We start from the raw sequence: 25,613 nt of genomic DNA on the forward strand, positions 1-25,613 counted from the left end.
ATCCACACAGCCTTCCCAAAGCTGGGTACTTAGTTAGCAGCACAGGGAGAAAAAATCCAACTGAGATGAATGCTTGTAATCCTTGTCATTTCTCGAGCTGGACCCATACTTTTGAAAATTATCAGTGAAATACAGCATAACTAGTTACACTGAACCTTTATACCCTTTTATATTTGTTAATAAAAAGGTCTGAAGGATAAAATATTGAAATGGTTGTGCTAGGCTTTGCAAAAGGATTCTTAAAAGCACAATTTGAAATACAGTTTACTAAAAATAAACATTAGCTTAACACCAGTGGAAACTTGAAAGGGATTGCAAACCTTGTTTTCTCACATGCAGCCTGACCAGGGCATGTGCACAGAAGAAAGAGAACCATAAATTAATGCAAATCTTCACTGCCTTTAAAAACATGTTTGCTGTTCTTGAGGGAGTAAGTAATGATGTATCTTCAGTCTATATCCAACTCTCCCTGGGCCTGTGGGATGACAATGACCCTGTCAGATTGCTGTCACCACAGTGAAGAACTCATGTTTGCATGGCAAGATGACCAAGAAGCCAAAGCAAAGTTTTGATTCTCCACAGGAAGAGACTATAGCTTTGCAGGTGTTGGGGTATTCAATGACAGAAATGCAAAGGGTTAATTGTAGAGTGCTAAATCCAAATTAAGGAGCGTTTTGGGTTAAACTTTAGTGAATTAGGGAAGTATCTACAAGGTGGATCTCAGCCAGCTGGTCAGATCTAGCACTCCCATCCAAGACTCCAAAAGAAGTCAAAGCCAAAACATAACTTATTTTCATCTGTGCTATTTTAGAGGTGACAAGAAGTATCAAGTGAGGAGGTTCGTGCATAGGGTAAGATTTTCCATTTAAAATGCAAACTGCAAGACAAGAGGCAGGTGCAGACAAACCACATGCAAAAGAAAGGAGATAATACCAGTCCTTTTTTTTTTTTTTTAACCTGAAATGCAAAGTTGTCCAAGTTGTCTTTACAGTAAGAGATATGAAAGACAACAAGGGTGGTTTTACAGCATCTGTGAGTAGCCTTTCCCCCGCCAGTATAAAACTTGGGCAGCAGAAGCTGGAGCTGCTTGCAGGATGATCTGCAATGGATCCGTCTTTCAAACCTGACTGACAAGTGGTGGGAAGGGAGTGGTTAATTTATGTGGAGCCCTCAAAGTGAAGAAGCTGATCTTTCATTGCATAGAGAAAAATTAAGTTAGTGGAAGAGATTCAAAAAGTGACAGTAAGGACAAAGGGCAGGAAAATAGGTGCAACAAGTGAAATTTGTAATAAATACAAGCACAGCAAGACTTTGTCAAGGGCAGAAGAGATGACTTCAAAGCTTCAGAACAGAAAGGAAAGGAGAAAGTCTGTGTCCTGAAAATAGGATAGATGCAAGTGGGATCTGCAAGACTCATACTCGTGTGTTTGAGGGCATTTCAGAGGATGAGCTGAGAGAGACACTGGCACTTCCTCTGTCTCTCTGCTCATCTGGGATGTGCATTTGCCCTCCATCACTTGCAGTGCTGTAGCTGAGGAGCAGAGACATGTCCTGTCCAACAGGGTGCACAGACAGCAACCTCTGCAGCAGTGCCAGGCGGTGACCTGGGCATGGGGCTTTTTTAGCAACACAGCTGAACACCTCAACTTAGGAGTCCCTGGTCAGAACCTGGATGTGAGGCTTTACAAAAGCCTGCTTGAAGACAATGCTGAGGCTCTGACTATCAGTAAGAGTCAGGAGTGTGGCAACTTTTGTAAAGCTTGAAAAAAGTAGATGAAAGGAGCTGAGGAGTGACAGGACAATAAGAGCTCTGCTTCAGTTATAATAAGCCTGAGTTGTCAGTACTTTTTTGTTTTAAGGCAAAATACTCAGAGCAAAAGTTTAGGCTGGTAAAAGTAGATTTAAGTACTACAGATGAGAAGTGATTCTCTTAATTGGCTACAGGAAGGATAAAGTTGAACCAATGTTTGTTGTTGAAATTTCACAGAGAGATGAGATGTCTGTGTGCAGAGCCTAGAGAAGACTCTGCCAGATGAGGGAAGGAAGATGAGGAAGACCCTCAAAATGCAGGAAAGGCAGAAGGAGAGGACAGCAGGGCAGGACTGAGCTGAGGAGGCAAATCCTCAAACACACCATCTCCAGGAGGAGCAATCCAGCTGATGGCTCTGCAAGCACTCCAAAAATACCAATACCAAATACCCTTTTCTTTGTTGAAGAATAGATGATACCAAGAAGAGAAGTGTGAATATAGTTCTATATACATATAAGGCTGTTGAGAAGAAATGCCTTCCCCTTATAAATTAATTTTTAAATTCCATATCTTCAGTTACAATGCTGTGTAATCATTAACCATCTCCTGGTCCCTAATTAGGCACTGTTTGCTCAATGTCTGTCAGTCATTTCCAAAAATTCAGCTACTCTCGTGACACACCACAGAGACCTCTGGTACCACTTCACTTCCCATGGATGCAGATCCTTTCCAGGTCCCTCCCTGCCCTCTCCCCATGCAAATCCCCCCGAGCCCTTCTGGACCATAAGCCCACTAAGCACATAAGAACAGCAGAGCATAAGTAAGCAGCCATATGCTCCCTTCTGCCAGGTAAGGAGAGAGGGGGTGAGCAGCTCCCCTGGAAGTTGCTGGGCAGGAGGAATTGCCTTGGGAGCTGCACCCCCAGGCTCCAGACAAATCCATGGAAAGGAGACTGACATCCCTGCATCAGCAGCAGCCGCTCCTCCCTACAGCAGCTTCCAGCAGCTCCTCTGATCCACAGACAGGAACCACTTGCATGTGCAATAATTATGTTTTTGACAGCGGGGAGGCATTTCTGACCTTATTCTCTTTGCATCTTGGTGATACTGCAACTTTATTTTTCTTACTGTAGCTTACTAACTTATTATCGTAGGTTGATGTTGTGGGTAGGAAATTAGAAGATCAAAGTAAAAAACCATGCTGTAGAAGCATCTAAGATTTCTTTCTTGATTTAGAACATTTTTGCTCTACCTGTGATCAGGTAGGCTCTGTCAGCAGAGAAATGTAATAATATATGTATGTCTTCTAAAAAAAGAAAGCAAGTTAAGTCTAGTTAGGCTTACAGTCTAGGGATGTTTCAAAAATTCTGTTTATCCTCCTCCTGTAAATGTGCAGTTTGTTAATCTTCTCCTTTTCTAATATCTGCTGCTTCGGGAGGAACAGAAACAGCTTGCCCAGGGTGATGGCTGATCTGTCTGTGCTGCAGATGGTGGGACATAAGGAAGAAAAACACCCAGAACTTTCCATGCTCTGTTCTGTTGATAATCCTTATCTTCTCAAAGATAAGCTGATACACTGTTGGCCATAAGATTACATATAATTTATAAGTTATGTTTACTTTTCTGACTCACTGCATTAACAAACCCACTTCTTGCCATAGCTCCTTTTCCAGAAACTGCCCAGCTGGGACACACCATTGACCTCTCACATCTACTGTAACTCCAGTTAATCATTTCCCTAGTATAGATCAGAACTATGCATAGAACATGTCACGCTTTCATTAACATTACAGAATTCCTGCTGATTTATAATCATGTAAACCAAGCCCACGTAGTCACTGCAGACATTCAGCTTAGAGCTGTGCTGCTGAGATTAGGGCCAGCAGTCCTTCATCCCTCTCTACACAGGTCCCAGGGTACAGCACAAATACTTGCAGCCACTTTGAACCAAAGCCTCACAAAAATTGGGTGTTCCCACCAGTGCTACCTGCACTGCTGCTTTTCCCCTTCCCCTCCTGCAGCACTGGGCACAGCCATGATGAACAGCAAAGCTGCTGCCCCACAGGCAGCCCTGTCTCACTGCACAGCCACAGCCAGCAGAGCAGCCACTCTCAGAGAGTTCATGACAGTTCATACTGAAAAAAAAAAAAAAAAAGAAAAAAAAAAAAGACATAAAAGCAGAGCCCAAGTGCAAATATTTTACGGCTGTGTAGTATTTTCATGCACTACAAATCAATGTAAAAGATGTTTTCTTCAAGGGGCCTCATATAGGCTGTGTTTTTAAAATGCATTCCCCCTGCTAAATATAAATCAGTAAGAGTTTTTTGTTCTTCCAAAAGATTAGCTAGCCTCAGTATTTTGGGATCTAATTCTGGAATACTTGTTGAGGTGCCAGCATTCTCTTCCAATTTAAATACAGTTTAATGGAAAGTCTATCCTGGGCACATTTTCCATCTACAGTGTAATAGCTTGAAAGTCTGAATACTGAGAGTTCACCAGAAACAGAGGTAACCTATCAAGGTTAAACTTCATTTATTTGTCAGGATTAGAAAGGATGTGGGAGCAATGGAGAGCAGGAGAAAGCAAACGTAAGAGCAGCAGGGACAAGTAAATGGATCTGTAGAACCAAAACCCCAGAGATGGTAGAAATGGTGCAGCCTACTGACAAAGCCATGCAAAGAAAATTAGAGAAGCTGTGGTTCTGAACTCAAGCACTTGAATTTGCTTTGGGTTGTATCTGTGTAAAATCAAAAATATGCCCCTAGACTCAAGATGCTGAATTAGACCCACATCAGGATACTCCCACTGCCTATTTACAATATAGTAGGATGCTTTTCTTTGCATCAGTGGAAAGAGACAGGGTCTTTTGTGGAGCATATCTGAATTATGCTTATGTGGATGATCAGCTGGAGGATGCTTCCATATCCCAAGTGTCCTGTTTAGCACAGCTCCTAATCAGAGACCACCTCCAATCAAGAAAGACACGCACCGGGATGAATGGTAGAGCAGTGGAAGAGCATCTCCTCTTACCCAGCTGGAGAGTTTAGATTGTGTTCAGTACCACCCATCATGAAGTTTTATTTTGTAATGACATTTCTACAGACTCCCAGATGGCAGTTTTTCTTCTATCATACATGACAATTACACTTGGAGTGTGCCTTTTTTCTAATGTAAAACATCAATTTAGAGTCACTGCAAGACACTGTATAGGTCACTGTATAGGGTCATTTTGTGTGTGGTTTTTCTAATGTAAAACATCAATTTAGAGTCACTGCAAGACACTGTATAGGTGGGTCATTTTGTGTGTGGTCTTGTTTAAAAACACAGGGCTCAAACAATTCTTTTTCACACTCTTCCTCCTGAAAGTCCCCTGCTGTTTTTCCTTGCAGGGTCTCTTGAGAGCATGATTGCCAGGAGCAGCTCCTTACCCCATACATATTTAAACTTGTGAGGTGCAGTGATCTTTTGCCAAAACTATCTGATGTTGATGTGCTGATGTCCCCCAAATCAGGTCACTGCTCTTTCCTTCCTGTAGACTGGTAGCTGTGGAAATACTGTCACCCAGTATGTCTTTTCTATGTCTTTTTTTTTTTTTTTTTTGGCTATTTTAATTTATTTCTGATCAACTGAAAATTCCCTTTTTCAGCATCAGAAAATTGCACTGCTGTCTTTGCTGTTAGTCGGAACAGAGCCCAAACTATTTCCATCTGTATCAGTTACCCAAATGTCAAAGATTTCCTTTCAATATGAAGTCCAAAAGCAGTCCTAAAGGGAAGTTCTTTAAATATATATCTACTCAGGGTCACCTGGCTGCTGCTTATGCAGGGGGGTTTTGTAGGGTTTGTATTCTTGTGAAATGGAATATGAAAGTGCTTACAAAGGAAAAATTACCTGAAACTCTAGTCTTGCTCTGCACTTACTAGACCCAAAAGACATTGATTCCACTGGCTTTATTTCCTGTTTGGCAGCAAATAAATCCTTAAAGTAAGGGGTTATTTGAGCTAGCAACTTATCAGGCAGGTCAAAATTAACTATTACTATTTGGCCACATTTAACATCCTCTTAAATATTTCAGGATTATAGGAGCCACATTTTTTTAAAATTCTTCCTTTCCACTCTCTCTTCCTTTGTCCATTTCTTTTTCAGAAAAACTCACATAACACACAACCTTTCTCTCTGCTTTATCTGTCATCCCTTCCTCCTTCTTCCTCTTCCTCCCTTGTCACAATTATTAAAGTTTCTCAGCCACTTCTCTCTTTCAAGTCTTCCTCTTCCTTCACTGGCTCCACTTTATCCAGCATTTCTCCCTCACTTAGGTTTACTCCTCTTTTTTTTTTTTCCCAGCCTCTTGTACTATTCTGGTTTGTTCTCCTCATGCTTCATATCCTTTTATTTAAAAAAAAAAAATCCAAACAACTCCCTGTCTCCTAAAGCACAACAGGCCCCTGTGATTAACCAAGGCTCTCCAATCTCACAGAGTTATAAAGAGATGGATTTATTTTGGCAGACCACTAGTTAATCTGTAACATATTCCTGCAAAGTAACTTGCACTGGGTACTAAATGAAGCAAAAGTTTGTCACCAAAATGGCATTTTTTTAGGTACCTTACTGGGACGAAAGCACTGAGCTCCATGCCTGACTCCCACCATCACCCTCTCAAACTCCCAGTGCACCTGGCAGAGACAGCACAAGGGCCCAGACGTAAAGCTCCCAGCCCAGGGCAGGGCACCAGCCCTGCTCTCCAACAACTTCAATGCACAAATAGAAATTATAAACAAGAACTTTTGCCAAGATCAGCGAGGACTCCAGTAGCATTAGAAGTGTTAACCGCTACACCATTAAAATATTTTTTTTTCCAGGCAAATAATATAAGTACTGCTGAGGCAAAACCAGGAGAAAGGGCAAGATTTCTCCCTTTACGCAAGAATTTGGCCCTCTATGCACACATTCCTTCATTAATCTGCACTTTCTGTACCACAGTCACAAGTGGAATCTAAATTACTGACTTTCCCACTCTCATCTGGCTCCGCAGCACATCGCCTGCACCAGTTTCAACACCCTTTACCAGTAAATAACTCTGTTTCTTAAGCAGACCAGAACTTGAACTTGGACCACTGAATTAAAACATGAAACTCCACCAGCCAGTCACACCATAAAGTTACAGTTTATTTTAACTAGAATAAGCAGTATCTCTGGTGCTTATTCAAAGAACCAGTGTGAATACTATTCCACCATCCTGCCTAGCAGTTCCCATGCCAGACCCATGAAGTTCTCACTTCACCTTTTGCCGCAAACAGCTGATGGAGCACTCCATACAGCAACTTCCTTTCCTTAGCATTTGCTGCCGTAGGTCAGCCAGTAGAAGACCAAGGGTGTTGAATCCTTATTGCCTGAGGACAAGAGCACACAGACCTGTTTTGTTTCTTTAGAAGTCATCCTACCTGCTAGCCACTACCTCATGCCGAATCTGGGTCCTGCCCAGAAGTGTTTACAGGCTGCATATGAGAAAATAAATAGGAATAAGAGGAACACAACTTTGTAAGCAAGCATATGTTTTATCTGATTTTCTGTTATTTTCAAGAATCTGTCAGGACCCATGCTGTTCCATACTCATGGCCAGTGCAATTCCTCTCCCCAGAGGACGGCAGGAGGTGACTGCTTCTGTCACCACAACAGCACATAGAAGTTAGTTCTACTCTTCTCTGATTTGCATAGGCAAAAATACACTTCAAACTAGAAGTTCCTAGCCCTTTCATTATAAGCCCTCACAGAACCCCCTCAAACCTTCATGATTATTTTCTAATGACTTGGGTAACAGAGTCAGTTCTTTTGTAGAGGGGGTACCCCAGTGTTTCCTGTGAGAACTCACCAAGGAACTTGTGCCATATCTGGCTTTGAAATTTAACATCAGTGTGTACAAACAGGAAAAAACTTCCCAATAATTGAGTTTTCATCAATTTTATATTGCTGCAGGTATACTTGCATGACCTTTCCTGACAGATGACCAGTTGCCATCGACTGAAGCTGGGTGATGTACAGCAGGTGACACAGGAGGAACATCATAAAGATGAAAAGTTGCCTGCATTTCTAAATAGCTGAAGGAAGAGAGATGGGCTAGAAAACCAAGCCAGCTTGGAATGGGAACAGCACACTGTTTTATAATTCATGCAGAGGGGCATTTTTCCATATTGATGTATTGATAAGAGTGAAAAGAGGAAGAAATTTGATGCCACAAGAGTCAGAGCATTGTTCCTGATGAAGCCACGTTCATAGTGTGAGTGCTTTGAAGATCTGGAAACAAGCCTGAAGGGCTCAGGGGACTTTATTCTCTTGGTGGAAAGACACATACACTATTTCAGAAAAGCAAGGAGCAATTAAGTATGGAGACCAACTCATCCATCCATTTTCCTTGCTTTTTTTAGCTTAAAAACATTGTAACATCCTTTAGTCAATGTTCAGATAAGGGGCATTTCTTCTGCTATGAAAGATCAGTGGAGCTTTAATTTTTTTAGGGGTTTGCAGGGGTTTTTATAAGTACAAAAATGCTCCTGTTTTTCTAAGCCACAGCACTAAATTATAATGTAATAAGGACCACACTGCATCCCTGACAGATGCTCTTTCTGACAGCACAGGGAGATGCAGCTGTTGAACTGGAGTCTGCAAATCCAGACCTCTGGGCCATGAAGCATCTCCCTGATTAGTTTTCTGCACCCAAAAGCCGATCTCAATTCAAAATCTGAACCTACTGCTGTAAATAGAGTACACAGAGGAAAAACACAAAATATTTGTTATCAAACTGAAGTTGCACAAATCCCAAACCACTACCAATCTGTATTTTTTTTTCCCAGAGGGTACACTTCAAAATCTCTGGAATACTGAAGTTATTAAGGGTAATTTGCCCATATCTACACTTTATTACAGCTGCTCACACAGTACTACACACCCCACTCTGCACTAACTGAGTCAGCAGTACCAGCCATGGTCCCACAATATTACTGATTCTGCCACATCACTAAAGACAAAACTGATAAAGTCTGTCCACAAGGGTTAAAGTACAGATTTTCCAAAGCACAGCATTAAGAGAAGATGGAAAGTATGTATTGTTATATATATATATATATATATATATATATATATATATATAGCAAATAAATCTCACAATATTCCAGTTATCAAATGCTAAAGAGCTTCTGAAGCTCCGAGCAACTGCTTGTACACTGCTCAGTCTGAAGCTGCCATGAGCTTGGGATGAAGCATGACCTGGAGTCCCCAGGGAACAGCTTTGCTGTATGAGGGTTCAGAGCAGAAAGGTCTCTCTGGGATAACTCATGAGTGGGTAAAGAGAGGTCAGATAGCCACTTTGCAACTAACAGGACAGAAACATCTCCCAGCAAAATGGCTCAGGTTACAGGATCTCAGGTGAAGAGCATTGTGAGAGCTGCAGTCAGCCCTCACAAACATGGTGAATGACTTCAGCACTCTTTCAAATCTATCTGCAGTACATTTGTAGGACATTTCTCTGAATTTTGTCCTTTTTACCATTGGTGCAGATATCCTATTTTATCCTTTGTTTGATAAATGCCAGTGCACACCTGTGTAGGAAGGATGCAGGGAACTGCAATCACTGCATCTCCATTTTCAGGAATTCATTTCTAACATGATGCAATATTCTTTGTAGCATCCCAAAGACAGCACTGCCCACTTTCCTACTTAAGCCTGACTGCTAGGAGCCACAACAGAATAGCACAGGCCAAAGAGAGTAAGACCATTTTATAGTCAGCAACCATCCAAAATCCAAGTGTTGAGGTACTGAGACACAGTATCAAGATATTGAATCACCCACCCTTGCTCAAGCAAGAGTGCCTTGGGCTGGTCAGAAACGAGACAGGTTTGGCCAGGAACATTGTCACAGCCATGCTTCTTGATCAAGATCTCTTTGGCCAATTTTGCAAAGCCACTGTTGTGCAGAGAGATTAAGAGAAGAAGAACAGCAACTCCTACCATGCTGTAGCTCCAGTTCCATGTGAGATCTGTATGGGACCAGTCCCATCAGGACACCCAACCCTGCGTTCCTTCTAAGCACACAACTTCACTCAGAATCATAAAACAAGAAGGCAACACAAATGATAGCCTCTTACCCTTCAGAGATGAAAAAACCAGAGGATGGCATTGAACTAGTTTAAGATGATGAGAAAATAAATTGAGCAATTCTCCTCTTGCAAGTTGCAAGAAATTAATATAATCAGTGATGCCTTTGTAAAAGCAATTAAATTCTTAAAGCTCTATTTTATATTTGATAATCTGATTCTACTTGGTGTGCAAAGCCATATATTTCTATCTTCCAGAGACTTTTTTTAAATTTTTTCTTTTTTATCTCAGTCTCTTTATAAGCTGCCATTTTTTTAACCTCTGAAAAATACCAATTCTTAACAACCCTTATGTCTTCAGTTAGTCTTCAAACAGCCCTAGAGAAAAGTAAGATTTTATTTAAAGTACTTTTAGTTGAGTCAGTGAATATTGCAGATAGGCAGATCAGAGATGAAGCTATGGCTTTTAAAAAATCTCACCCAAAAGCCTTTCCTTTACTCTCCTCCTCCCAAAAGCTAAAGAAAATGAGACATTTCTATCTTTCTTCTGACCAAAAGCCTGGTCTTATGAACAGAAAATAAAATCCAGGATTTATTTCCTTCCAGAGGAGTATCCCAAACACTCTTGCCACCAAGCTGCCATTTGTCCAGTTTGTAACATTTAGGTTATCCAACCAAGGAAAAGATAAAACCATGGAGAAATTTTCCTTAAGCAAAAGATGTTTACCAGAAATCTCCTTTACTTTACAGCAAGAACCAACCCAGAGCCAGGATCACATTTGTGCCACAGCTCTGACAAATGCCTGTTGAGCTGCACCACTTAAACCACTTGCATTTTAAACAGCAGTTTGTCAAGTGATACTAATTATTTGGGAGGTCTCTGCTCCTAGAAACGCAAACATTTCTTTTCATACCAATCACATTTTCTTTTCCATGTGGTGCCTCCAGCAGAGACTGAAATTAAAATGGCTTCTTTGTGCCACAGTGTGGTTTATGGCTCAAATCCCCTTCTACTCTTGCAAGCAGGGGATAGTGTTGCCCTGGGGCTCTGCACAGCACCCTCCCATCCCTGCTTTGTAGGCAGAAACCTCCTCTCCACAGGTAGAGAGCTCTCCCAGGATCAAACCCATCCACTTTTCTCAAGGCTGCTCAGCTTGCCCCTGGCTGATAACACAGGTCTGGGATTTGCAGTAGCCTGAGGATCACTTGAACTTCATAAAGCAAGCTGAGAGGAGCACTGCAGGGAACTGACAAACAGGCTCTTGCAGGAGTCCGAGTCAAAAAACCCACAACCACTTCCCAGACTGCAAAGGTGCAGCTCAAACACAGACACACGTTTCCTTCAAACTCCCTCCTGGTTCAACAGACACTGCTTGGGCTCTGTTTAAGCCAGGCCACAAGCCTCAGATTTTCTTGAAAAACACAATTTCAGTCCCACCCCAGTATCTCACAGCAGGTCCTGCTTTTACTGACAAGTCTATTGGCCAAAAACTTCCAGTGTTGCATCCACACGGCGCCACGTGGCTGCACAGCAGGGCCTAACACAGAGAAAATCTGGCAGTGTCAGCCAGAAAAAGTTTCATGAAATCGCAGCAAGTAACCCAAAGGCTTTACCAGAAGTGAGACTAAACCAGCATTTTCAGAATGACACTGAGCCATCTGCAAGTCACTTGTGGGAACTTTCTTGTTAGGGTAGTCAAAGATGGGATCAGCCTCTGCTATCCAGGCAAACTTTATAGAGAAGTCACATCCTTCCTCCTTGAGAGAAGTGTTGGGTCCTTTTCTGTTTTCCAGACCTCATCAAAGTCTCCTGTGAGTGAGCTGCTGAGCCCTGGGAGCTGACCCAGCATGTCTGGGAAGATCCCCTGGCATGGACCTGCCTCCCACAGCCTCTGTGCAGGACCACCCTGTGAGCTACAACGTGATGGGGCAAAGCCAGACCATGGCTACGAGTCTTACTTGACCCCTCCATGTTCCCCCTCTGTATTAGGATGTGTTTACTGGTATAGGCAGAAAATTATGTAAATTGAATCACAAAAAGGAGCTGATTTTCAAAGCAAGGGGCCTTGGTTTAACACAAAGGTTTCTCATGAAAAAAAAGTTATTTTAACTTGATGGAGAGGGCAAGAACTTCAGATTTCTGCTGATGCTGGCTGTTAGAGGAGAGGCAATCAGGAGCACACTGTAGTATGTTCATGAATGTATACAGCTTTTATTATATGATCATTTTACTATTTCCCTTCTTCTTCAAAATAGAAGTGCTATCAATGTGTCTAATGAAGAAAGTATGTTCATACATCCAATCAATTATCATGTCTCACTCTGAGCCCATCCCCTTTCAGCTATCAGGCCCATGGTAAATCTCAGATGAACCAAAGGATTCCTCTCCTCAGCACCATCAACTGCAGTCATCTGAAATGTCATTTTTAATGCCAACGAATTACAGTGTCCCTTCAAGAGACAATTAAGGACAGAGTCAAGGAACAGAAATACTGGTGAGACTAACTCGGCAAGAGCTACACAGAAGGTGGCTCTGACTCATTTTGGACTCAGAGAAAAACATTTTCAAAGTAAAACATTGATTTAGAGGTGAATAGACAAGAAGAAAAATGAAAGGACAACAATGGTCATAGGGATCAACCCCAGAGCAAAGCTCAGGGACCCACAGGGCTGAAGCATGTGCACCAACCATGGGCACATGCACTGCAAAGCTTGTGGCTCACAGTCACACTCCTATAGCTCAGCACCCTGCTGTGTCATCACTGACCCCTGACAACTCCTGAGGGTGAACATTAATTCCACCCCTTGGTTTTGATTTCACTTTATAGGAAACTCCTTTTCCTTTAGGGTTAATTTTTAGACTGTTCTTGATGCAACCCTCTGCACATATAGATATCACTAATGCAAAGTTCTTTGTTGAAACTAAAGAAGCCATATCAGTTTGGAGCTTATATGTATAGAGATAACCTCTTCTTAATTCCTGTTAATGTCTGCAATGGTAATCATATTTGTTTGGTAAATTGATTTTATACTATTAACAATATGAATGTTCAGGCTGTGGGAGTACTTGCTTTGATTAAGTATGCAAATGATTCCCTAGAACACGTCAGTAGACCCTACAAACCTTCCTGAAGAGACACCTGCTGCCTCTAAACTAACGGAATGATAGATTAATATAGCACCCATAGTTCTTAAGAAAACGGGAGAAGTAAGGAAGAAGTGAAGAAAGATCAGAGCTAAGAATGCATTCATATAGAGGAGGGAAATGAGCAGTCCAAGAGGAGACAAGTAAGACAAACAAAAATAAGACAACAAAATCTGACAAACAACATTCAATACCAAGGTCCCACCAGAACAGAGCATCAAAGCTGACAGAAAAGTTAATGAGAAAATGCCATGAAAGCAAAGGACAAAATGAGAAGGAACAGCCTTTGCTTTCAGAATTGGAGCAAGATCCCTACACTCAAAAACTGCAGCGGCCAATGAAAAACTCATTTGCCTTTCACAAATAAAGCAGATTTCAAGTACAAACGTAGTTACCCATAAAATCTCCACATACACTTCCTGTCACAAGTGTTGTCAGCAGCTGATAATGCTCTATTATTGGTCACCTTGGGACACTGGCAGGTGACACATGGGTCAGAGGCATGCACCAAAATAATCTCTGGAAGTTCCACTTTCAGCAAATGCCAACACTGTTTTGGCACCCTGCCCAAGGTCTTCTGCACCAGTTAATCCAACCCTGAACAGGATTAATTCCTCATACACACAGACTCTTTTTCTTTCAGGGCTATATGGCAATTGCTGAAAGCAGAGGGGGCTTAGAAACAACCTTTTCTCCTCAATCCTGTATTAGTTCTCAACAAGCAACTGTCCAAAGGATAGAGGAGATGCTCACTCCTTAGTGAGTCTGATATCATCAGTCACCCCATCAAATGGCAAGTTATCCCAAAATCTAGCCAATAACTCAGAGATTATTAGAATATAAATCAACACTAATTTGCAGAGAAATCTCATTAGCAGTTGATGTTGTAGGTCTTTTTTTCGGTGTTCCTGTTTCTTATTTCTTCTGGGATACACAAAGTTTTAATTAGGTGTAAGACGAGGGAAATTATTAAATTAGAATATATGTGTGTTTTAGAGAAGAACGCTGTTTAGTGATATTAACTGCAAGGGTAATTGTGGTGATCAGAGTGGTTATTGCAGTACAGGCAGTGAATAGACAGTGAGACATGAAGCGTGGGGCTGATTTCAGCACGTAGATACACCATTTCAGCATATAGATACACCATTTACCACTCTACAAGGAATTCAGAGAAAGAGGAAAAATAGAGCTCTATAGTGCAAAGTAAGACTGAAAGAAGTTGCATATCATAGCATTTTTCATTAGGGAAATGGTCTCCAGCCTCTGCTCTTCCCCAGAGCTCTTCAGCCACTGCCATGGGGGCTGAGGCTTCCACACAGCACCTGAATGTCCCGGGCCTCCCACCAACATGTGTGAACAAGACCTGGAAATTGTTTTCCAGGAGAACAAAATGTGGGGGAAGGATCATGTCAGGGCTTCACACTCTTTTGTACAGGAATAAATAACCAGCCAGGAAGGAAAGGAATGTCCATGGAAAATGAGATGCCGATGAAATGGGAAATGAATCCAGACAGCCACCCAAAAGCCTATTGCCACGCAGTGTGGATGAAGTCCTGCTATAACCTAATTCCTGCTTGCTTCTCCCATTTTTCAGCACACAAATGTGGCTGCATTGCTCAACAGACCTACATATGGGAGATATAAATCTGGTCATGCATAACCCTTATGTGATCCTCTGTATACACCACACAAAGACACAGGAGCTATTATTTATATTGTATTCACAGCTTACAGAGCACCTTCTGCAAGCAGCCTAAAAACTCAGCCATTCCAACTGAAAATCACACCTGTCAATCAGCACCACCTCCCGGGCTAAAAACCAGACATACTCTCACTTGGGACTTCTTTGCAATTACATTGATGCCATACAATTACAGTTTGAAAAACGTGCCATGAGATACCTTTTCCCCTGCTCCTCGTAAAAATGATTCCACAGCAAAATTCTGAATGCCAGTGGCGTGAGTAATTAAAGTGAAAGTGAAACAAAGCCCTGCAACCAATGATTTATTAATAATTACCAGTGGTAGTAAGGCAGTTATTGAGCAAATGTGCAACTATGCAGACTCACATACTCCCTGCACGTGGACTAACCCACAGTGTACACTCTAGCTAGTCAAAGGTCCTCTGAAGAGATGTGTACGTGCCATCAGTAACCTCTGCACGCCTACCTACGCTGAACCCCTCTTCCACACACTGCAGCTTGGCAGCAGCTTCCTTGGCTACACCATCACTTTGGGTTAGTTTGGTTCTTAGTGAAAGAGACATAAAAAGTACCCAGGTGTTTGGGGATTTTTTTTCCTTAGAGTGAATCTCATAGATTTGGCCCCTAAAATCAAGAATATGACCTTCTACAAATAGCACCTCACTCATGGCCATGTGGAAGCATGAAAAACTACTGCAGCAGACAAAAGTTGTATTAAACACATAAGAAGAACTCAGGTATTATGACATATGCATCTATATCTATCTATTAGTTTCAAGCATGATTAGCTAAATAAACCCTGACTCTGGAATACTGGAATATACAGTCATTCTTGTGGAAGCCAGCTTTCTGTGAATCACAAGGAACCATATCAACATTTCCTGTTTAAAATAGTGCTAAGCACTGCATATATAGATATTACACTTCAAATAGCAAGTAAACATCCTGCCCATCAAGGTTGTGTTACCTTTGAGCCTCCTATTTTGACTTTTCTTCTTGCTACGTAGACTGCTCTGGATAAACACCACAAGGACTTCTATGGAGGGTGGTGGGAAAGCAAGAGGGAATGGGAAAGAGGAACAGAGACAGTCACAGTGCCAGGTGAAGGGACATAGATGGTGACTGCCTGAATAAGTATCAGCACTGCACAGAGAATAGTCCCATGACCCAACATCTCAAGCCATCAGATGATTCCTTTCAAAAACAAAGGTGCTGCTCTTCATGGTACAAGCCAGTGGGGTTTGTTTGGTAGTGGGGAATAAAGTCAGAAGTGGACCTCTCTTAGGAAGCTCAGGTAGCTTCAGTGACACTAGCTGAAAGTTTATTTTTCCTCCCAGTCCCATCAGATAGGAAACTTTCCTTCAGGTGACTCAGGGCCCATTCAGCACCCACCAACTCCACCTTAGGGCACATGAGCATGGCTCTGCAGCCACGTATCAATGGGAAAGCAGCATTTTCACCCAGGGAAATGGGTGTGCAGCCTGTACATGTGAGCCTGTGTGTACCTCACAGTATGGCTCAAATAGGATCAGCAGCACTGGCTTGCAGGACTTCACACAGTAGAGCCCAGCAACAGTGCACGTCCAGGGACATCCAGTGCCACCACCATGGCCATGCAACCCCACGCATGACACATCACTCACTCGTGGCTTTTCTTGAGCCAAAGGATGTCGAGTCTCCTCTATCCAGCAGGATTGCTGTGTATCTTTGCTGTTTGAGAGCAGATTTGTGAGTGAAAGGGGGCAAAATGATGCCAAGTGTTCCTCATGACAGTCTGTGTGGGGTTGTACTTGACTACTGTAAACTTAGAATCACAGAATCATTAAGACTGGAAAAGATCCCTAAGATAACCAAGACCAACTCCTAACCAGCCCTGCCAAGTCCACCACCAAACCATGTCCCTAAGCACCACACCTACATGCTTTCTGAACACTTCCAGGGCCAGTGAATCCACCACTTCCCTGGGCAGCCTGTTCCACTGCCTGACTGCCCTTTCACAGAAGAAATATTTTCTAATATCCAATCAAAACCTCTCCTGGCACAACTTGAGATCATTTCCTCCTGTCCTTATCCCTTGCTACCTGGGAGATTAGGCTGACCCCCTCCTCACTACCCCCTCCTTTCAGGCAGTTGTAGAGTGTTAAGGTCTCTCCTGAGCCTCCTTTTTTTCAGGCTAAACAACTCCAGCTCCCTCAGCTGCTCCTCAAATGATTAACTCTTCAGACCCTTCAACAGCTCTGTGGCCCTTCTCTGGGCTCACTGAATCACCTCAATGTCCTTCCTGGACTGAGGGGCTCAGAACTGGACACAGCACTCGAGGTGCAGCGTCGCCAGTGCCCAGTACAGGGGACATTCCCTGCCCTGGTCCTGCTGGCCACACTACTGCAGATAAAGGCCAGGGTGCTGTTAGTCTGGCACACTGCTGGCTCACCTTCAACTGGCTGGCAGCCAACACCAAACCTCTGTTCTTACATCAGGGCACCCACAGTTTTTTAAAACAAACAACCTGATTTTATGGTGTTTTTGACAGGGTGCCTCCCTCAAGAGCCACTTCAGGAGCTTTTATCTCAATTAACTTTTATGACCCTGACAAGGTCAGAGTGTGCCCAGGCAGAGGCAGGGACCCAGCACCCAGCTCTGGGCACACGTCTCAGGAGAACCTGCTGTCTCCCCAGGAGCAGCTCAGCAGAGCATGTGCAGCATCTCCCCACCTGAGCTAATTTTCAGTGGATAGGTGCTTGTAAAAATCCCACCTCATCCTTGCCACACCGAGAGGTCACCAGAAATGTGTGGAGGACACCAGTTAATTAACTACCTGTGCTATCTAAAACAAAGATTATCAAGCCTAAGGCTATCAATACAACTCCTTTCAGTATTGTTACATTCACTTTCAATTCAATTTATGAGAAATGGATACAGATTCTGTTCTCTTTCCTCAGCTATTTTGAAACAGAAAGATGGAACTGGAGGAACAGTAGCCACAGACAAACCACAAGTGCAGATGTAGTCTATTTTTGTTAAATGTGCCTTTGTAGCATGATTTTTTTTTAATATAATCCCTATTTTTTTTCAACTGTGTTGAACAAAGCAGTGCATCACCTCTGTATATAACACAGCCGGTAGCCCTTCTGAAGAGGAAAAATTTGGGTTAATTGCCCACATCACCTTATTAGTCTCCATCTTCCAACAAATAAAATTATAGAGAAGAATGCTTGCTGGAGTAGAATCGCTGAAAGGCAGAAGTTGCAAGACTGCTGTGCAGTGCACTGCCAGCTGCAGGCAGGAGAAGGCCCCAACAGGAATGCCAAGCCCCTGGCACACACAGGAAACATGTATATATTTTTTATTCTTTCACTGACTTTTTTTTTAAATTAATTCAAATAATGCTTCAGAGGGGAAAAGGCACTTAAAACCACAAGATGACAGCCAGAGTTTTTTGTTTTGTTTTTTTTTTTTTTGTGACCCAGCGGTACAATTATTCTGCATACTGCATGAATATCATGAGATTCAATAAGAAATAAGGTCAGGCCACAGAAACTTCAGAATACAAACCATGAACAAATAAAAAATCTCTATCATCTTGCTAAATATCTTTGGGGAGAGTCATTTACTTCCTAACTATCCCCATTTGTTCCTTAAACTATACGGTTTGGACTTGGTAGAAAATATGAGAAGAATCAGGGCTGTAATATAGATATTCACAGTGTAAATGTATATACCTCATGTATCTCTATTCAAATCAAGGATAAGAGATACTCCACAGTGCTTTACCTGTGCCTCCCATATCCATGTTTACTATTGTGACAAGGAAGGGTCTCTGAAAACCCCATTCACACCTCACTGAGCATGCAGCACACTTACTACATCCAAACCCACACAGAACATTTCAGAGCAAAACACAGGTTTTATACTAAGGACTGCAATATTCTTACAGAGGCATTTATTGCACGAGATTTGTGCAGGCAGGGACATGTCTCACACTGCACGTTGTCCATACATTCACATTCTGCTTTAAGGCTGGCCTGTGCAGGGTACTCCGGTCCCTGCATCACCCAACAAACCCAGGGACAGGGCTGCACCCAGAGCCTCAGCTTCGTCAATTCACACCGACATTCATTCCCAACCTTATCAACTCAGCTAAGAAGGAACTGCTGCTGAAAGGAGAAATAAGGTGACTGCTCTGAGAGCCCGCTCAGCTGCCTGGCAGTAACCTTGGCACCGGGGCTGGTGTTTCCCTGTGGGGCTCTCAGACAGCGCACACAGATACACAGGGACACAGCTACCTCTCCTTCGACCCTGACCACCCCGACAGCGCTGCCCGGGCAGGTATCTACGCCTTATCCCCGTGTTCTACCTGACGAGCTCCATCCCAGCCCGGGCTTCCTCCCGGGCCAGCCCGGCTCCTGGAGCGGGATGCTCCGGGAGGACGAGCCGGGCAGAATGCGCATCCCCGGCATCCCCCGCCGCACCTTTCCCAGCCGCCTGCCGCGGCGGCGGGGCGGTCTGTCCTTACCGGAGAGCAGGTTTCTGGTCACCTGCCCGCCCATGTCGGCGCAGCCCCCGCCCGGCTCCGGCTCCGCTCCGCAGTCCCCGGCCCACGCGGGACCCGGCTGCCCCGCGCCGGCAGCCTCCGCCCACACCCGCGCCTCCCGCCGCGGCACCGGCGCTCCGAGCTGTCATCTTTATTTACATAAGAAGGAGGAGACTTCGCTGCCTGAAATAGCTGCCGGCGTTTCACCGATGCAGCGTGTCCCCCCGCCCCACGCACACGCGGAAAGCGAGGCAGCCACGCGCGGGGCTCGAACCCGGCGCTATCCGGAGCCCCGGCAATGCTAAGAACAAAGCGGGAGGCACCGCTGGCTCCACCGGGCAAAATAAAGAAAACAAAAATTAAGAGCTCGTTTGTAAAAGCAAACGCCTCTGGCCATGTGAAACTTTCGCTCCCCACTGCAAAACCCTGGAATAAATTAGAACGGGGAAAAAAAAAAGTTAAAATTTATTACCAGACATCACCACACCAGTCTTCAAACGGCTTTTGCAGGTTAATTATTAATTATGTAATAGTTTTATTAATATTAATATTTATTAATATTAAGAATTATTATTAGTTCTTTAATAAATAAGTGCTCGAAAGGCAGAATGGTTCGCCACAGACTGAAATAATAAAAACATTACCCCCCGTAAACTGTTTTGTGCGGGGCTCGCACGCTCAGCCCAGATACAATGCTCCCTGCGCTCCAGCTCATTACCTCTGCTGATGGATAATGGCCAGCGTTAGAAAAAGCAGGGGGATGCCGAGAGTGGTGCAAGGAGGTGCGCAGGGGACCGCAGCCAGGGATGGTCCCTCGGTTGCTCTCTGCATCCCGCAGTTCGTGCAGGAGCTCGCTCGTTCCCTCCTCTCCATCTCCAGCACCGCACGCCCCTGCCCACTCACTCCTCTCCCTGCATCTCTCCTGTCCACCGCTTTATGGGTAAATTAACACAGCAGGCACCGAGCTGCCACAGCCAGCCCCGGCAGATCCCAGCTGGCTCGATGAAAACTAGCTCATGCATCTTTATGCTGCGCCGCAGTCGCTCCTCTCTCTGCAAAGAAGCGGGAGTCAAACTTGTGCAGCCGCGAGAGCAGCCCTGCCTCCCAACTCTTACCATGGTGTTGGGCAAATCCTGCCATCCCACTGCCTCGATTCTGCCACCGGAAAAAAGGGAAATAAGATTTTCTCTTGTCTGTGTTGTAAGGATTATTTGCTTAGGATGTCTGTGTGCTGAGGTCTCAGCACTTCTGGAGAAAAGAAGAAAAACAACAAAAAGAAAAGAAAAAAAAAAAAAAAGCAGTGCAAAAAAAGCCCAAGCCAAAAAGCATAGTCAGGGTGTTTGCACTAGTGCTGTGTGCTTGAGGAAAGCTGTGTCCAGCATTTTCAACCTGCAAGTGGAGCCTCTCCCGAGCCCTCCATCCAGTCACCACTGCCGGCTCACCCCCTGCTCCCACCTGCCCCGCCGAGACGTGCACCCGCACTCCAGAGCCAAGCAGCAGCTCTTCCTCAGCTGAGCAGCACGCAGGCAGCACTCTGCTCATCCCTGCCCAAAGTCACACTCTGCAGAGCTCATGGCAGCTTCTTGGCAGGAGAATAATCTTGCTTTTTTTTCCTTCTATTTTTTCCCCTCCCCAGATGCTGCTGCATTTACAGCAGCAGCGGGTGCGGTGAGGACTCGTCCCCTGAGCACCGTGGTGTGGCCCCCACACCCCCAGCGGGTGCAGGACATCTCTCAGGTCACACCAACTCCTCACGGCACCCTGCTCTGCTCCCTGGCTGCTGGGGACCCACAGATGCCACAAGGATACTGCTGGTTTCATCTTCTGGGGGGCACCTCGCCCTCTCAGGCAAGGGTCCAGAAATTTCCAACATCAAATACCACGTTTCACTTGGAGGAATGAAGATTGACTTGGACATTCAATCCCAAGTTTTCTCCCTCAGTTTCTCATTTCAGCTCTGGTTTCCATCCTTACCTTAATCTTGCTACAGCTCTGTGAATAATTGACTTCTTGGTTCACTGCCTCAACCAAGAGATTGCTAGAAAAAAAAAATATAATTTCATGTTGGCCCAAAAATGAATGCTTTGTGCATCTCACTGAACAAAATGTTTCTTTAATTCAAAATGAACCATTTTATTTTCAGAGTTATTTTTACCTCGTTTTTCAAGTTATGGTCATTCAATCCAGCTCTGAAATTATGTCCTTATAAAAAAAAAATTAAGTCCTTTGTTTTGAATATACCAAAAGGAAAGTGTGAATTGCTATCTTGTCTGATTATTTTATTTTTTCCAACTTATTGGCTTTGTTTGTTTGTCTGAAGGGGAGGGTAGAGAGGGCAGACTGCCAGAATGAGTCATCCTGCTTGGCAGAAAATTATAAACAATTTCAATTTATTTTAAAATTGGGGGTTTTTTTTCAAAAAGACTCCAGCATCCCCTCCCACCCTTGAGCTTCCCCCAGTGCAGTGGAGCAGCTCCTGGGGGACACAGACCCTCACAGCCATCCACAGCAGTAGAACAGCCTGTCTACCCTGTTCTGTGATAATTCCTTGAGGATTATGTGCCATATGGCAAATCTTTCCTTCACAGACACATCACACTCAAACTTACTGCTGATTTGTTCTGGTCACCTCCAAGCCCATTTTGGACCTTTATCTATTCCAAATTACTCCTCAGTCTTTCATGTTTCAGGTTCTCCTCTAGACAAAGGGAAAACCTACCTATTGCCCTGTTCCTGTTTTACAGCTCTCTCTGTCAATACACTCTAGGTCCCCTTGGGCTGGTTCTTTGCCCTTGTCAATAAGGATAAGGCCTCCCATTTTGGCGTCAAGTATAAAAATCAATAACATCACCATTTGCACACCCTTCCAAATCACTGACAAAGGTATTAGGTTGGACCCAGCAAAAACCCAGCCCCTAAATCCATTTCCATTCATGAACTGCATCCAGCAAACTCTGGCCAAGCAGCAACGTTGCTGTCCAAGGCAGGAGAAATCTGCAGCAGGAGTATTTTGAGGCAGTGTCTGATTGCTAAATATACTTATTAACCACAAGAGTAGGATGCTGAGGCTGCAGAGCACTTCTGAGAATAGATTCATGGACATCAAGGCATGTATTAGCTAAAACCTTGGATCTTTCCAAGCACCCTTGAGCAGACAATGGGGCGCCTCTCCCAGCCCTCCCAGGATAAAAACCCTAGCCCTGGGTACCAGGCATGGTGGCCTGGAAGGGTTGTGACTATCTGCATTGCTTTCCTGGTAAGAAGGCTGGCAGGTCAGCAAGGAGGATACCAAAGAACCATCATGGTCTAGGAAAAGACATCCCAACAGAGCCAAGCAGCCCATTCAATCCTGACTGAGGGAAAGAAGAAGAGATACCTGCAGGGAACCACAGCAGGGAGAACCAGCTCTGCAGAGACCTGTCTTGCACAGGAGGAAACACAGAAGAAGATACAAAAAGAGAAGAAAAGTATGAAAACCCAGGGAGATCAAGGATAAGATCATATGTATGCATAGGCCAGGCCAAGAAAATGAAAATCCAGTTCATGCAAGCCTCATGCAGCTAGAAGTCCTTTGGAACTGGATTTGGCTCTATGGAGAGCTGGAGTTTACACTTTGTTAGTGAGACAAAACAAGAAATAAAACCTCTCTTGAGGGGGGTCTCATCTCCTTTAATGGTGCTGCAGGTAGAGACATCCAGCCAAGAAACAGTCCAAGAAGTTTCCTTGAATATCAGCATGGTTAAAAGGTGGGAACTCTGGAAATCAATCTAATATTCACCAGGTACATGGAATCTTCTCTCAATGACTTTTAAAAAGGTTTAAAAGCTGCAATCAGTTTCTCTATTACCACTTACACTTGACTCTATGGTAACAAACAGATTGACTAGAAATTGCCCTTTTTCACTCAATGCAGTAGCTCTCAGATATTGGAGTTCATCTGAAAAGATGGGATAATTTATGGAAACACATTATTAGATATTTTTTCAGCATGAGTCTCTGACTGCTACTAGAGGGAAGCTTCACCTGTACAGAAAACAGATTTCCTTCAGGAACCTCTGTCATTGTAACTTCAGAGGAAAAATTATGTTCTCGGTAGGAAAGCATCCAAGAAAAAATATCTCACCAGCACGCACAAGAAACAGATAGGAACCCCTGCCTTCTATACATTCTTTTAAATTAATTTATTGCCATTAACAGAGGTGACTTAGATGAAAGGTGTGTCTCCACCTTCAATCCTTTATCTGCACTGCAAAGACACAGATACTGCTGCAGCAAGCAATATGCTGATTAGTTGACGTTTATGCAGCCATTTGGGAATATAACGAGTTATGTCATTATTAAGCATTATTATAAAGCTGCAGCTCTGGATAAAAGCCAAATCTCATAGTGTAAGTCAAAGGAAATTCAAAACTGTGGCTTAAATTCTTAAAATCGAAATCACGACTCATACCTACAAACTATGGCACTGCAACTGCTAACCCAGGTGGCTCAATTACCCCAATACAATTCTCTGCAGGCACAGCAGGAAGGGGAATTTAAGGACAGGAAAAAAATCTTTAGGCTGACTAACCACCTCCCATTTGCACTTAGCTTAAATGAGACATCAGCTGTGTTTGCCTTAGTGACAGGAGCTGCAGCAGCACAGTGGTAAAGGCTGTCTCTGGCAGGGCAATAAAGACATCAGGGAGGTGTTGCAATGGATGTCCATGTTGTGAAGGAGAGCCAGAGGCCTCATGCCACTGCTCAAGGGCTGTCACCCCTGTTTATGTAAAACCAAGGCTGCCACAGGACTTCCAAGTCTTAACCCTGACGCTGCCAGCACTCAGCGTTTTATCATAACCTCCCTGCTTGACTGTCTGCAGGAGTAGAGGAGAGAAACAGCAGTGTTGGAGAGGGACAAAAAGCTGAGCAAGAAGAAAGATTTCTACAGAAAGGAACTGAACTGACCTCAGGCCAAATTGCACAACATTTTTCCATTAGCATGTACATGCTCACAAGCCCCCACTGGATGGGGGGTTTATCTTTAACAAGAGTGACTCAGTGCATGAAGGTGTCAGGAAAGAAATTATTGCATCAAAAGCCAAGAGTGCTCCCTCTTCCTTGTACACTTTTGGGATAATATATTGAGAAAACTCTGTGGGAAACTAAGAGGAAGCAAGGACTAAAAATCACAGAAATCAATGTAAGCTGTGCCTGGCAATGAAACACTAACCAGGAGCTTTTAAATTATACAGAAAAATTGTCTGTCTTGGGCAAGGTCCCCTGGAATCTGCCAGAAGCCCATTCCTGAGGGCAAGTATCATGCTGTGCATGACACCAACCAGGCCTTCAAATGCCTCCAGCTCTGACCTTCATTTCCATGCTAAATTAATAGCTTTGCCTCTCACTGCCATTTCACATTACCTCTTAAGCACAACAAGATTCAGAAGAATCTTAGGCTTATCCAAATAAAATGGAAAATGAATATAAAAACACGTCACCAGAAGAAACACTGTAATTTTAAAAACCAGAGAAATGCTGATTTATAACACTCACCTGAATTAAGTTGACTTATGTTTTCTGAACTACAGAGAAAACTAAAGTTTCTATCTTAAAGTAAATATTTTCTTTAATCTCATGAGAATATCTTTATTTTTACTTCAGCTGGAGGTACGGCACAATGACAACATGGCAGGACTGAGAAATGTGTTATTTCAAGCCCAGTTCTATGGCTATTAAATATTTGGAAAGTTTGAACAGTATCACATGATAAGGTTCTATGGCAGACTTTAGCAACCCAAGTATAATGTCCTTCCACGCAAAGTTACAGGGAATACTGGTATAATATATATACTTTTATATTATATAAGTAGCTCGTTCACACCTTATCACAGGCAACATCCAAATTCTGCACTGAAAAACTAAATTACCAGCTAGAATCAACAGTATTTTTATGGCATTTTTGCTTTAACATGTGACTGCAGAACAAACACTACATTCACTTTCACAATACTTCTGTAGGAAGAGGTGATGCCTCTCCGCCTGAGCTAAAGAAGCATATTTTGAGATTTTTCAAAAATTTTAATAAGGATCTTTTCAAGCAACAGGTTATTTCATTCTAGCAATCTTCATTCAATGCCCTCTAGAAAGGGCACAAGCTGGACTCTGTGAAACCAAAGAGGTAAATAAGGTAATCAGAAAGCACCGGCACCAAGGTCAGATAGACAACTTCCACTGCAGCACGTGACAGCTTTTGAGAGCCTGACTTTGTAATCTAAATAATGTTCCCTCGTCAAATAAATGCAGTTGCTAAAGATTTTTCTTAGCAGATACAACGATAAGAGTGAATAACCTCTCTGTTTCCTGTGCCACCCTTTCTCAGAAAAGCCTCTCACTTACACGCAGGGATGTTTGTAACCA

General features: G+C 43.4%; 1 protein-coding gene across 1 annotated transcript in view; it reads right to left on the minus strand.

The window, feature by feature from the left end:
* NEURL1 (neuralized E3 ubiquitin protein ligase 1) overlaps positions 1 to 19,253 on the minus strand; it is an 84,244-nt gene extending 64,991 nt beyond the window's left edge. Inside the window, exon 1 of the mRNA XM_041461649.1 lies at positions 19,197 to 19,253. Within this exon, the coding sequence (XP_041317583.1) occupies positions 19,197 to 19,230 (34 nt within the window). The 5' untranslated portion in view covers positions 19,231 to 19,253. The remainder of the gene's footprint in view (positions 1 to 19,196) is intronic.
* Positions 19,254 to 25,613: the final 6,360 nt, after the last annotated feature.

This window comes from Pyrgilauda ruficollis, unplaced genomic scaffold (genome assembly GCF_017590135.1).
Source record: "Pyrgilauda ruficollis isolate IOZ18807 unplaced genomic scaffold, ASM1759013v1 scaffold15, whole genome shotgun sequence".
Lineage (NCBI taxonomy): Eukaryota > Metazoa > Chordata > Aves > Passeriformes > Passeridae > Pyrgilauda > Pyrgilauda ruficollis.